We start from the raw sequence: 13,996 nt of genomic DNA, 5'->3' as shown, positions 1-13,996 counted from the left end.
AAACTTCCAATGTTGGAGCATTCACAACTTCTGGAATCAAGTTGTTCCTCTGATTAATTGTTCTAACTGTTAGGAAAAAATTTTCTTAGTTCTAAGTTGCTTCTCTCCTTGATTAGTTTGCGTGTGTGAATCAGAGAGGGAAAATGGTTAGTATATGCAGACGGGCAAACAACTATTTTTCAAAATGGGTCATCCTATTTTACAGGCAATTAGTTCTAATTGCCAGTTATTAATTCAATTATTTTTTCCCCTAGCTCTGTTCTTTCTTTGTGGCGTTACTTTAGGAAAGTGTATGTACCCACATTATGGCAGCTCTTATTATTTGCAACTCATTATCTGCAGTTGCAAATATCCATAGTTTGGAAATACGTGTAGTGACCTTTGTTAAAAGCCTTAAACTTTCACAACTTCGAGTCCATTTTGGTATGCGTTGTGCATGCTGAAAGTTTGGGACAGGTTTTTATAAGTGCGTAAAAGGTGTTTGTTCATGCCCGATTATTTGTGGGCTTATTAGACCCCAGGGTTGTCTGAAAGGGAACTCTTGTGAGTATCAAGGAACACAGCTACATGTATGAACATGGCATATCCATTGCACAGTGGAGCGGTTCTTCCGCATTTGACTTGTTTTCCATGTGGACACAATACAAAAAAAGATGTTGAAGAGTCTAGAAAGAGTACAGAGAAGAGCAACAAAGATGATAACAGGTCTGGAGACTAAACTGTTCAGTGAACAACGGAGGGAACTAGGTATGTCTAGTCCAGGAGTGTCAGACTGGATTTCTTTGAGGGCCAGATCAGCATTGTAGCTCTCCATGGGCCGGCCAGTGGGGGAGACGGGATGGATGCCTCCTGCAGCACCCCGATGGCCAAAACAGGATGTGGGGAGATCACGGCCGGCCGACCTGTGCCCCGTTTTTAGCCTCCACAGCTTCCTGCAGCACTCTGCCAGCTGAAAATGAGCCACGGGGGGACCTCGCACAGCCCATCTGTGGCCCGTTTTTGGCCACGACCTCTTGCAGCACTCTACTGGCTGAAAACAGACCTGTGGCAGGGGGGCACATACCCCCCCCCATGCCCTGTTTTGGCCAGTAGAGGCACCATGGGCCGGATTGTTGATATTTCCAGGATGGTGGTGTGGACCAGATCTAAGCACCCCATGGGCCTCATCCGGGCCATGAGCCTTGAATTTGACACCCCTGGTCTAATCTAACAAGGACTAGGGTTGGTTCGATAGCATTCTCCCAGTTTATTTCACTTGTATATTAAATTTACATGCCACTCATCTCGCTGTCAAGAGCAACTCTTGGAGGCTTACAACGCTTCAACACTTGAAGGGTTGCCACATGAAAGAGGACATTGATTTATGCTCCATAGCATCATGGGTAGGACAAGACTCAATGAGAGGAAGGTCATCAGAGGGAGATCCAAGCTGGACATAAAGAGGAATTTCCTGGCATTAAGCAATGGAACTGCTTGCTTTCTGGAGTTGTGAATGCTTTGCCGCTGTAAGCGTTCAAGAAAAGATTGGACAACCTTTTGTCCGAGATGGTATGAGGTCTTCTACCTTGGACTAGAAGGTCTCCAAGATCCCTTCCAACCCTGTGATTTCATGAATACTAGCCTTGTAGCTGATGAGCCATGTAGGTTTCCATTACTTTCTTCCTTGATGATTTTTATGGCAACTATCATAAATATGAACCAGTTGCCAAGCAGGTGAATTTTGATCACGTGATTGTGGGGATGCTGCAAAGGTCATAACTATGAAAAACAGTCATAAGTCACCTTTTTCAGTGCTGTTGTAACTTTGAACGGTCACTAAATGAACTGTTGTAAGTGGAGGACTACTTGTACTAACAAGAACTGGCCCATAGGGCTTCTGAGCCCACACAGGGCCAATCTGATGTACCCATCACCATTTTCCTATGTGCTTCCTATTTCGTTTTTCAAAGGATGACTGTTCTGACCAAGGTTTCTGAGACCATCATTACGCACATGCTTATTTTAAAAACAAGTCTTATTTTATTGCAATGCAGGGAATTATTTTCATTCCCAGCCGATAATGAATCTCAAACAGTCCCTCAAGATTAGCACCCACCTTTCTTGCCTGTGAAGTGCTGCCAATAACAGAAGTGTCAAACGAACTAGAATGAAAACCAACCGAAGTACAAAGAGCTTCAAGAATGAATCTGAACTGAATGACTTTGCTTCCTGCAAACGTTTCATCATCTTTGCCTGTCCTTTATACCTTATGGGAGGGACAATCACCTCCCAGACTTATTCTCAAGTCACCCCTTTTGTTTCAGCTGCTCTTGCCTTCTAGCATCTCTGTGCACATGTGCACTGGGAACAGGCTCCCCTTGTTCCTCTGCCTCGCTGCTGCCAGACTCCGGTGGCTCTGGAGGCAACACCCCACTCCCAGATGGTCCTGACCCCATCTCTGCATCAGATGCAGGACCCTCATCCGAGTCCTCTCCAGACTCCTGGACTAATCCCCTTTTTTTCCCACTGTCCGATTCTGCTGCTATCTGCACCGGCTGCCCGCGAACCACAACAGTGACAGGCGCTTTTCAAAAAGGTGATTTGATGCATAGACAAAGAAGAGACATTTTTTTTTTGTCATCTCTCCCTAGTTGCTATGCGGGCTAGAAAAATCATTGTAACGACAAATGTTTGAGTAACCTTTCCTGACATTTCCCAAACAAAGAAGAAGATTGCCAAAGGATGGGAGCATTAGTGGTCCTTGTATCTCTTAATCTCTTCCCTCCCACTTAACCAACAAGATTGAGGTAGATACACGGGAGAGCACATGGCAAACGGTATCATTCTTGTTACATATAAAAGGTTGCGCATTTGGCTTTCTTTTTTCCACCCGGTGAAGAACTTTTCTCCAGACCCCTGAGCTAAAACTGGCTTTTAGCTGACTTGATTTGCACCCCTAGACTGAGTTTATGATGCTAAATGAGGAAACTTTTAAGTCTGTTTTTTTGCTTCATTTTATTGCCATGTTTGTTAAGTAAATTCCCACGGTTATTAAGTTGATTCTGGCTTCCCTATTGACTTGGCTTTTCTGAAGGTTGCAAAAGGGGATCCCATGACCTCAGAACAATGCAAGCGTCATAAATAGGAGTCAGCTGTCAAGCATCCAAATGTTACAGTGGTTAAGTGAATTTGGCTTCCCCGTTGACTTTGCTTGTCGGAAGATCAAAAAATATGATCACACGACCCTGCAACCATCATTCAAATTCAAATTAGAGTTATAATTAGAATTAGAGTTGGAATTACAATTAGAATTATAACTAGAACTAGAATCAGAATTCTTTATTGGCCAAGTGTGATTAGACACAACAAGGAATTTGTCTCCGGTGCATAAGCTCTCAGTGTACATACAACAATAGTGATAGATCATTATCATAGTCGTTGTAAAAATACATTCATCATAAAACATTAGATGCAATACTTAGTGATAGTCATGGATACTAAATAAGCAATCAACATAAATCATATTAGGATACTAAGTAAACAATATAAATAGTAAGATACAAGCAACAAAGTTATAGTAATAAGATAAGGACATAGGCAATAGGGAAGATGAGATGACAATATTCTTTCTAGATAGTTTGAGAGTTAGATAGAATAGTTAGAAATCTTTTATTGGCCAAGTGTGATTGGACACACAAGGAATTTGTCTTAGTGCAAATGCTCTCAGTGTACATAAAAGAAAAGATACATTTGTCAAGAATCATAAGGTACAACACTTAATAATAGTCATAGGGTACAAATAAGCAATCAAATCACACTAGGAAACAGTCAATATAAATCGTAAGGATACAAGCAACAAAGTTACAGTCATACAGTCACAAGTGGGTGATAAGGAGTGATGAGAAGATTAACAGTAATAGTAGTGCAGACTATAAATAGTTGGGCAGTGTTGAGGGAATAGTGTTATGGGAATTAGTTGTTTAGCAGAGTGATGGCATGGGGAAAAAAATTGTCCTTGTATCTAGTTGTTCTGACGTGCAGTGCCCTATAGCGTCGTTTCTTCATAAATATGAATCAGTTGTCAAGTATCTGGATGTAAATCACATAACCATGGGGATGCTGCAATGGTTATAAATGAGAAAAAACTGTCATAAGTCACTATTTTCAGTGCCTCTGTAACTTTGAACAGTCACTAAACAAACTGTTGTAAATTGAAGATTAACTGTATTCGGCCTCTAGTCATTGCAAACAGGACTAAGTGCAGCTTTGTTGCCAAGTTCCAGAAGTTGGAAGACAATGAGGGGAGGGGGAATGACTGTCATAATTTATGGGTCCTAAGTACCTCTAAGGTACCGCCGTGGTAACTTTGAACAGTCACTTAGTGACTGGAGGACAATTTGTAATCTTTTCTGAAACTTCTTCCCCCAACTTAGTGGTTCGTTTACTCCTTCCTTGTTCCCAAGGCCACGTCTGCCTCCCTTCAATAGATGTTTCCAAATATGGGCGTTCTGCAGAAAATGTAATGGAAAGTTTATTCTCTACTCCTCAAAATTTTCCTTTCACCTAACTAACCCCAAATCTCCGTTCCACTTTGGGGTTTCTGAATGGCTCTCTATAATTGGGGAAGATATTTCAACTTTGAATGAAAAATAGATACCCATTCTTTTTTTTCTTTTAAGGTGTTCTTCCTTGAGATAGGCCAGGGGCTTGGAAGTGAATAATGGAGCACCGCTTCTGTCAAGGGCTTTGTGGATTTCTAACATGGCAATAATGGATTGTGTACATTGGCAAAGATTCAAGACAGTGATAAAAAGATCTAGTGTAGTGTTTTTCTCTCAGGAGAAAGAGTCTGAAACAAACACCTTTCTTTTCCAAATGTAGTCCTTTTGAGGTTCAAAAAATGCTAAACTCTGCAGGAGAGATTTGGTCTTCCTTCCTTCCTTCCTTCCTTCCTTCCTTCCTTCCTTCCTTCCTTCCTTCCTTCCTTCCACCTTTCTCCTCCTTTCCTTCTTTATCTTATTTCCTTCCTTCTTCCTTTCTCTTTCTCCCTCCCTCTTACTTCTGCCTTTCTCCTTCCATGCTTCCTTCCTTCCTTCCCCCACCTTTCTCATTCTTTCCTTCTTTATCTTATATCCTTCCTTCCTTTCCTTCCCTCTCACTCTCCCTTCTCTTCCTTCCTTCCTTCCTTCCTTCCTTCCTTCCTTCCTTCCTTCCTTCCTTCCTTCCTTCCTTCCTTCCTTCCTTCCTTCCTTCCACCTTTCTCCTCCTTTCCTTCTTTATCTTATATCCTTCCTTCCTTCTTCCTTTCTCTTTCTCCCTCCCTCTTACTTCTGCCTTTCTCCTTCCATGCTTCCTTCCTTCCTTCCCTCCACCTTTCTCATTCTTTCCTTCTTTATCTTATATCCTTCCTTCCTTTCCTTCCCTCTCACTTCTCCCTTTCTCCTTCCTTCCTTCCTTCCTTCCTTCCTTCCTTCCTTCCTTCCTTCCTTCCTTCCTTCCTTCCTTCCTTCCTTCCTTCCTTCCTCCTTTCTCCTTATTTCCTTCCTTATCTTCTTTTTCCTTTTTCTTTCTCTCTCTTCACTTCTGCCTTTCTCCTTCCTCCTTCCTTCCTTCCTTCCTTCCTTCCTTCCTTCCTTCTCCCTTCCTTCCTTCCTTCCTTCCTTCCTTCCTTCCTTCCTTCCTTCCTTCCTTCCTTCCTTCCTTTCCCTCACTTCTGCCTTTCTCAACCAGTCAATGAAGTTTCTCGGTCATCCAGATAGAGTTGTCTGGAAGTCAAGTCATGGCAACTGGACTTCTTTTCTTTTTTAGGGGGTTGAAACATTTCCCTGCTTATCCAAGTAGCATCTTCAGTCTGAGCTCAAACTGAAGAAGCTACTTGGATAAGCAGAGATACATTTCAACCCCCAAAAGAAAAGAAGTTCAGTTGCCTTGACTCAACTTCCAGACAGTTCTACAACCATTTTTCCTTGTTTTTAGTAACAGGAGCCTGCCTCCTGAAAACATCAGCACGGTAGAAGTTGAAGGACATCAAGACAGTGTAGCCAACTGGAGAGAAAGGTGTGCTTGTGAGGTATTTCTCCCTTTCTCCACCTTGTAACTGAGTAAATGTAAGGCTATCCCACTCCATCCATGATCCTTTCTCTCCAATTCTCTTCTTTGGAAGAAGTTCCAGGTAATCCTTACTTTATGACTACAAATGGACCAAGAATTTTTGTTGCAAAGCAAGGCAAATGTTAAGTGAGTCGCACCTAATTTAATGATCCTTTTTGCCATAGTTGTTAAGTGAATCACTGCAATTGTGAACTGAGTCACATTTTTGTTAAACGAATTCCACATCTCCCAATGACCTCATCTATTAGAAGCCATCTGGGAAGGTCCCAAATGATAATCAGATGACCTCAAATTGCATGACAAGGACCAGAAAGAAGAAACACAGGAGAAAATAACGTCTCTTTGTAGCCCTAACCTAGAATTCCCAAAAGGGAAGTCGTTGGCTTTCAGATCTTTCTTGTGTATAAGATTGGGGATGGAATAATTAAAGAGAGAAACCCCATCTCCCTTTATTAAGTCATAATTTTTAATATTTGAAGAAGAATCATGTAATTATAAGGACTCTTCTTAAACAGAAGATGAAACACTACAGAACTGAAAATTATTTAATCCCAACTTCTATTTCATGAAGACATTGAAGTAGAATATAATTACCACTTCATCGTCTGGGGATTCTCCTTTAAAAATTGCCATGTAAAAATATCGATCATAAATTACTTTCCCTTGTCATTTGCTCTGGAAAAGTAGCTTATACTAGTACAAGGCTGTCTCCTGATTTTAACCAAAATCTGTAAGTTAAAAGGGGTCCTTGATTTATGACAGGTCATTTAGTGACTGTTTAAAATTGTAGTAGATCCCTCCCAAAAGATACCAATTCCAATGGCTGGCCTCACCACTCCTTGTGATCATGCGAGCATATTTTGGATGCTCAGCGACTTGCCACATTTACTACATTTGTTGCAGTGTTCTGTGGTCACATGACCATAATTAATGGTTGTTTTTTGGCTGGAAAACAGGATTTACTAGCTGCCTTATGATCGCCACAACTTACAACTGCACAGGTAGTTCAGGACTTACAACAATTCATTTAGTGACTGTTCAAAGATACAGCAACACTGAAAAGTGACTAAGGAATGTTTTTTAATACTTACGGTCATTTTTCAGGGTTCCAAGTAATACACCCACAGCAAAACTCTGAGGCAGGTAGATTCCTCGAAGAATAGTTTTATTTGGATATATCATATTGGCACAGATCTAGTGAAAACCGACTCTGAAGGTTCCCGGGGTTTTCACCTAATTAAAAGTAAAAGTTTTTCTCCAATCAAAATGCTGTCTGGTTGCCTGGTAACATCACTCTCTCTCTCTCTCTCTCTCTCTCTCTCTCTCTCTCTCTCTCTCTCTCCTCTCTCTCTCTTTCCCTCCCTCCCTCTCTCTCTCTCCCTCCCTCCCTTCCTTCCTTCCTTCCTTCCTTCCTTCCTTCCTCCCTCTCTCTTCCAATATTTGAGGAGAAGAGAAGGGTCAACCTATTCTCCAAAGCATCCAAGGACAGGACAAGAAGTAACAGATGGAAACTTATCAAAGAGAGATCCAGCCTAGAACTCAGGAGAAACTTCCTGACAGTGAAAACAATTAATCAATGGGACGGCTTGCTTCCAGAAGTTGTGGCTGCTCCATCATGGAGATATTTAAGAAGAGACTGGACAGCCATTTATCCAGAATGGTATAAAGCAGCACCTCCAAGCTTTCTGGCTCCACACACTGGCAGTAGAGGCCACAGTGGACACAGTGGCGGAATGGAGTGGGGGAGATGGTTTTGTGCACACAACCTAGATCTGCGCATACACAAATGAAGCCTCCTGCACTCACCTGGTGCTTTTGTGGCCCACTTTCCAACAGGCTGTGGACCAGTACCGGTCTGTGGACCGGGGATTGGGGACTCCTGGTATAGAATCTCCTGCTTGAGTAGGGGTTGGACTAGAAGACCTCTAAGGTCTCCTCCAACTCTGATATTCTATATATTTTGAATTCTACCTCTTAAACATGAAGAAAGCAAAATATTGGCACAATGTTGGCTGGAGGGACTGGGTTTTCCTTCCTTCCTTCCTTCCTTCCTTCCTTCCTTCCTTCCTTCCTTCCTTCCTTCCTTCCTTCCTTCCTTCCTTCCTTCCCTCCCTCCCTCCCTCCCTCCTTCCTTCCTTCCTTCCTCTCTGTCACTTCTGTCTTTCTCCTTCCTCCCTCCCTATCACTTCTGTCTGTCTCCTTCCTTCCTTCCTTCCTCTTCCTTCCTTCCTTCCTTCCTTCTCTTCACTTCACGTCTTCCTTCCTTCCTGCCTTTCTCTTTTCTTTCCATCCATCCTTCTTTCCTGCCTTCCTCCCTCCTCCCTTCTCTCTCTCCCTCGCTCCTTCCTTGCTTCTACTTTTCTCCTTTCCTTCATTATCTCCTTCCCTTCCTTTCTCTTTCTCCCTCCCCCTCACTTCTGCCTTTCTCTTCCTCCCTCCCCCTCCCTCCCTCCCTCTTCTCTCTCTTTCTTTCTTTCTTTCTTTCTTTCTTTCTTTCTTTCTTTCTTTCTTTCTTTCTTTCTTTCTTTCTTTCTTTCTTTCTTTCTTTCAAATTTTGCTGCCTGCAAGGAGTTAATGCAGAGGCAGGCAAACTAGCTTTAGCAATATTCACTGCAGCATTGGTTTCCACCTCCTCCAAAGGAGGAGGATAAGGTTTAATGGGCGATGTAATGTTCCTGCAGCACTGCTTCAGAATGTCTGCAATGTACGTTTGTTATCTGAAGGACTTCTGGAGGGGAAGAAAAGCCAAAAGACTGAGGGAGTTTTATACTTGGCTCAACCTCTCCCTCATTTTAAATTATCCTTATGTACTGGATCTTGGGGGTCAGAACTAGTTTTATTCTCACACTTCCCTCTCCTTTCCGATTTCAGACTGCAGTTTTGAAGCGTGGGTTCTTTTCTTTTAATAAAAACGTACCTCCAAAGGCAGCAGAACAGTGTGGTTCCTAGAAATATAATTGCTGCAAAAACCGGAATTGTCCCCTTTTGTTTCAGTGAAGAACTGCCTCTTTTTCTTATTTTCTTTTTCTTTTTTTTTAAAAAAAGCATGGCATTTCATGTGGAAATTACCTGTCACCGTAAAAATGAATAAAACAGTGTGGGCTTGCCACCTTTATTATATACTGTTTGTTTGTTTTGTTTTTAAGAGGAGGAGGCTTTACACAGTTAAAGCGAGGGCTTTGGTTGTGTAAGAGGGGACCGTTGTAAATAAAGATAATTAAAAACAAGCACAGCCCTCAGCGCAATTACAAGAAAGAGAAACAAGACTGTTAATTTCACCTCTGCATTTGTTGGCTTTCATTGGTTTTTTGTTTTGTTTTTAAGTTTTTCCGTTCACAGTCTGCAAGTTGCCCAGTCAGGAGATATCAATCAAGCTCTAGGATCAAAGGAAAGGGATGAGAAAAATGAATTGACTTCCCTCATCTTGTTTTTAGTGTGTGTTTTTTTCCTTAAGTGAGCAAGAATAATTTTTCAAAATGGCGTCTCATGGAAATCATTACGGAAGCAAAAAAAAAAAAAAAAAAGTATGCGGTTGTGTTGTTTAGATTTTGCTGAGGGAAATTCATAAAGAAATATCATCGTCTGCATCTGTGTTTATAAGGCAGGACTCTTAGCAAACTTCAGAACTTAACTGCTGAATATAATTAGATTTAAGTTGTGTATATGAGTGCGTGGGTGAGGAGGAAAATCATTACAATTTGATCGCAGCTATTTTCTGCCTCCATTTTGTGTTTCATGACAACCCTGCAGGTTGACACCACGAATGTGTCCCGTCCCTGGAAGAACACCCCCATATGAGAAGGAATTAAAGATGTTTCCGCTCTGAATTGCCATTTGGTTCCAAAAGGCTTCTAGAATTTTTGCAGTCCTCTCCTGGGCTGTGCAAAACAGTCCCTTGATCTGGTCCAGCTGGAGTTTTTCTAGTTTTTCTGTGTTTTTCTAGTAGAAGTACTGTGCTTTAGGACATAGAATCTGTTGTGGTTCACCGGCAGCCGATGCAGATGGGGAAGAAAGGGGACCAGTCAGGGAGTCTGGAGAGGACTTGGACGAGGGTCCTGCATCTGATGCAGGGATGTGGCCAGGACCCTCTGGGAGTGGGGTGCTGCCTCTGGAGTCTTTGCGTCTGGCAGCAGCGAGGCAGAGGACCCAGGGGAGCCTGTTCCCAGTGCGCATGTGCACAGAGCTGCTAGAAGGCAAGAGCAGCTGAAACAAAAGGGGTGACTTGGGAGTAAGTCTGAGAGATGATTGCCCCTCCCATAAGGGATAAAAGTCAGGCTTAAATGAAGAAACCTTTGCAGGAGGCAAAGTAGTTTGATCGGTTCCGAGTCATCCTTGAAGCTCTGGGTACTTTGGTTGATTTTTTTCTTGTACTTTGTTTGGTTTCTTTTATAGTTAATTTCATACTTCTGTTTTTGGCAGCATTCCACAGAACTGAAAGGCGTGTGCTTATCTTGGGGGACTGTTTAAGATTAGTTCCGGCTGGGAATGAAAACAATTCCCAGCATTGCAATAAAATAGGTTTTGCTTTTAAAACAAGTTTGTGAATAATTACGATTTACAAAGCCTGGGTCAGAACAGAATCATGGGACTTGAAGGTCCTCTATCCCAACCTCCTGCTCAAGGCAAGAGTCTTATATCATCCTGGTCAAATTGTTGTCTGGTCTGTTTTTGAAAACTTCTAGTGATGGAGCACCCACAACCTCAAAAAGGCAAGCTGGTCCATTCCTGAATTGGTCTCACTGTCAGAAAATGTCTCCATATTTCTAGTCTGGATCTCTCTTTAACAAGTTTCCACGCATAACTTTTCCTCCTGCCCTCTGGTGCTTTGGAAAACAAGTCAGTCCTCTCTTCTCCGTGACAGTCCCTTGAGTGCCGGAAGACAGTTATGTCCCTTCTAATCCTTCTCTTTGATGGGCTAAACATATATATCTCCTTCAACTGTTCATCATACAAATTTAGTCTCCAGGCCCTTTTATCAACTTTGTCACTCTTCCCTGCACACTTTCTACATTGTCATGTTCTCTATATTGTGGTGACCAGATTGCCTTTCTTTTATTATTATTATTTCTGCAGAGGAGTTCTGAAATACCAAACTAACCTAAAGGAGCATCCCCCTGGGTGTTACAATCCCAATGTGACCATTGAAAAGGACCTTCCGTTTGCAAGTGGCTTCAAACCGTCTCTCACAGGAAGTGCCATGGAGCATTTCCCGGGGCCGTTGATGGAGCTAGAACCCTTTCTGAAAAGCAACTCTGTTTGTGCAGAAGAGCCAAAATTCCAAGCCTGTTTCCCTGAGGTTTGTGTGAACATCTGTGTTGTATTGTGCTGCTGGCGATGATGCTTCTGCTACCAGTTGGCCCTTGTGGTATGAAAAGCTCTGAATGTTCATAAATATTCCAAGTTGACAGGGAACAAGCTGTTAAAATGTTTGTAGCTAAACGTCTGGGAGGGAAGAGAGAGTTGTCATGTAGGCTGAGTTCCAAATTTAGACAGGTGTATTTGTGGGGTTGAAGAGATCTGGTAGGAGATAGGAAGGCAATCCAGGCCCAAGTCTAACCCTAAAAATACGCATTACATATTCTTCAAGTGTACAAACTGAGGAGGTATAAACAATATAAAAATAAATAAACCATTATTAAACAACTATTGTTGCACTTATCCGACAGTCTTAGCATGGAGTAGCCAGTGGAGGGCATGAGCTGCTCGTGTATAATGTATTGAAAACTGCAAATCCAGGTTTGCAATTAAGCATGCATTTGATTAGGCGACACTCTCCGCTGAATATTGAGCATTAACTAATAAAGCTGTTTCAAATTTGTTGCATAAATTAATTGTGTTTTTAGGTGTGCACTCGAAAACCATTTTGTTGATCAGAAAGATCAGCAGTTCGGTGGTTTGAATCCTTAGTACTGTGTAACAGAGTGAGCTCCCGTTACTTGTCCCAGCTTTTGCCAACCTAGCAGTTCGAAAGCATGTAAAAAATGCAAGTAGAAAAATGGGGACCACTTTGGTGGGAAGGTCACAGCGTTCCGTGCGCCTTTGGCATTTAGTCATGCCGGCCACATGACCACAGAGACGTTCTTCGACAGCACTGGCTCTTTGGCTTTGTAATGGAGATGAGCACCGCCCCCTGGAGCCAGAAACAATTAGCACAAATGTGTGAGGGGAACCTTCATCTGGGCTTCTGTTTTGAATCTAGCAGCAACCTTAAGAAGATGTTAAGCACAATCCAAGGGTCAATTGGATTAAGATGGGCAACTACAATGAAATTGACTAAATAAAAGTTAAATCCAAGTTTAATGGGCATCTGTTATTCCCTAAATTAGCATTTCTCAATTTTGGCAACTTTAAGATGTCTGGACTTCAACTCCCAAAATTCCCCAGCCAGCAACTCAGATCTAAGCGATGACATTTTATTTACTTTCTAAGATGTGTAAAGTGGATGAAGTTGTGCTTACCTTTAACTTTTTTTAAAATATATATGTTATACTTGCATTAGCAGAGGGTTCTTGTAAAATAGCATTTCTTCTCTGATGCTTCTTGGAATGATGATATTTGCACAGACACCTGGGCATTCCATAAAGTGCTTGGGAAATACAGGTAGTTCTGCACTTACAACAGTTCGTTTACTGACTGTTTGAAGCTATAACAGCACTGAAAAAAGATTTATGACTGGTTTTCATACATACAATCATTGCAGCATCCCCATGGTCATGTGATTAAAATTCAGACACTTGTTTAAAGAAAATTTATATAAATTGTTTTATAGATGGCATATTCCGCCATCAAAATTGGCTAAAATGTACCCAAATCTTTCCCCTGTATGTTGGAAGTGTAATAAGGAAAATGGAACGTATTCTTATTTATGGTGGAATTGCAAAGAAACCCAAAGGTTTTGGCAGAAAATTCAGAAATGGTTAGAAGAAATGTGTAAGATTAAAATAGAATACAGACCTGAATTTTTCTTGTTAGGAATTAATATGAGAAAATATGATAAAGATATTATATATCTAATAACTCATGTAATCACAGCTGCAAATTGGCCTATGCACAACAGTGGAAATGTAAAGAAACTCCAAGTGAAATATAAATAATTAGGAAAATTTGGATGTGCGAAGAAACGGATAAATTGACAAAAGAACTAAAAAATAAGGATGAATTGGATTATAATGCAATATGGGATAAATTTTACCGCTGGTTGGAAAAGGAGTAAGAAAATAAGAAATGATTAAGGTTTATGTATATTATATACTATGTATATAGATTGTAAATATGTACTATTTTTTTTATATGACAACTATGTGAGTTAGGATGATTGCACCATGTCCATTGTTTTTAATGTCCTCTTTTCATTTTTGTGTTTGTTTAATACAAATTTAAATTAAAAAAAAATTCAGACACTTGGCAAGCGACTCATATTTATGACAGTTGCAGTGTCCCAAGATCGTATGATCATCTTCTGACAAGCAAAGTCAATGGGAAAGCCAAATTCACTTTAACAACCAACTGTGGCAAGAAAGGCTGTAAAATGGGGCAAAACTCACTTAACAAATGACTCACTTAACCCAAAAATAAAGGGGGGGGGTTCAATTATAGTCGTAAGTCGAGAACTACCTGTAAACTTCTCTATTCAAAGAACTTGATGCTGGTATAAATGTACGTTTTTCTTAAACGAAAAAAGGTAGAGAAACTCAGTGGCTTAATACACTTTAAGGAATAATCTATCAATAGAAGAAAAATATTTGTAGCTTGTAGTTGAACTGTGTGAGGTCCTTTGAGCTCTCTGAGCTTGGTGCTAACACTGATGATTTTACCTAGTTTGGTAATGAAATTTCTGCAAGAAAACTAGCAAGTTCAGAGAGCACCAAGGACCCCACAGAAATAATCTATGTTCCATCCATTCCTA

The 13,996-nt window shown here is 41.2% G+C and overlaps 1 protein-coding gene across 1 annotated transcript in view; it reads left to right on the top strand.

The window, feature by feature from the left end:
• The window catches only part of NOX4 (NADPH oxidase 4), a 108,200-nt gene that overhangs the window by 29,411 nt on the left and 64,793 nt on the right, over positions 1 to 13,996 (top strand). The window contains exon 9 of the mRNA XM_026679950.2: positions 11,164 to 11,386. Within this exon, the coding sequence (XP_026535735.2) occupies positions 11,164 to 11,386 (223 nt within the window). The remainder of the gene's footprint in view (positions 1 to 11,163; positions 11,387 to 13,996) is intronic.

Source organism: Notechis scutatus, chromosome 5 (genome assembly GCF_049901735.1).
Source record: "Notechis scutatus isolate UNSWTSFEM ecotype Mainland chromosome 5, rNotScu1.2, whole genome shotgun sequence".
In the NCBI taxonomy this organism is placed as follows: domain Eukaryota; kingdom Metazoa; phylum Chordata; class Lepidosauria; order Squamata; family Elapidae; genus Notechis; species Notechis scutatus.
Note: the sequence above shows the minus strand (reverse complement) of the source record. Positions and strands in the feature narration are given on the sequence as shown.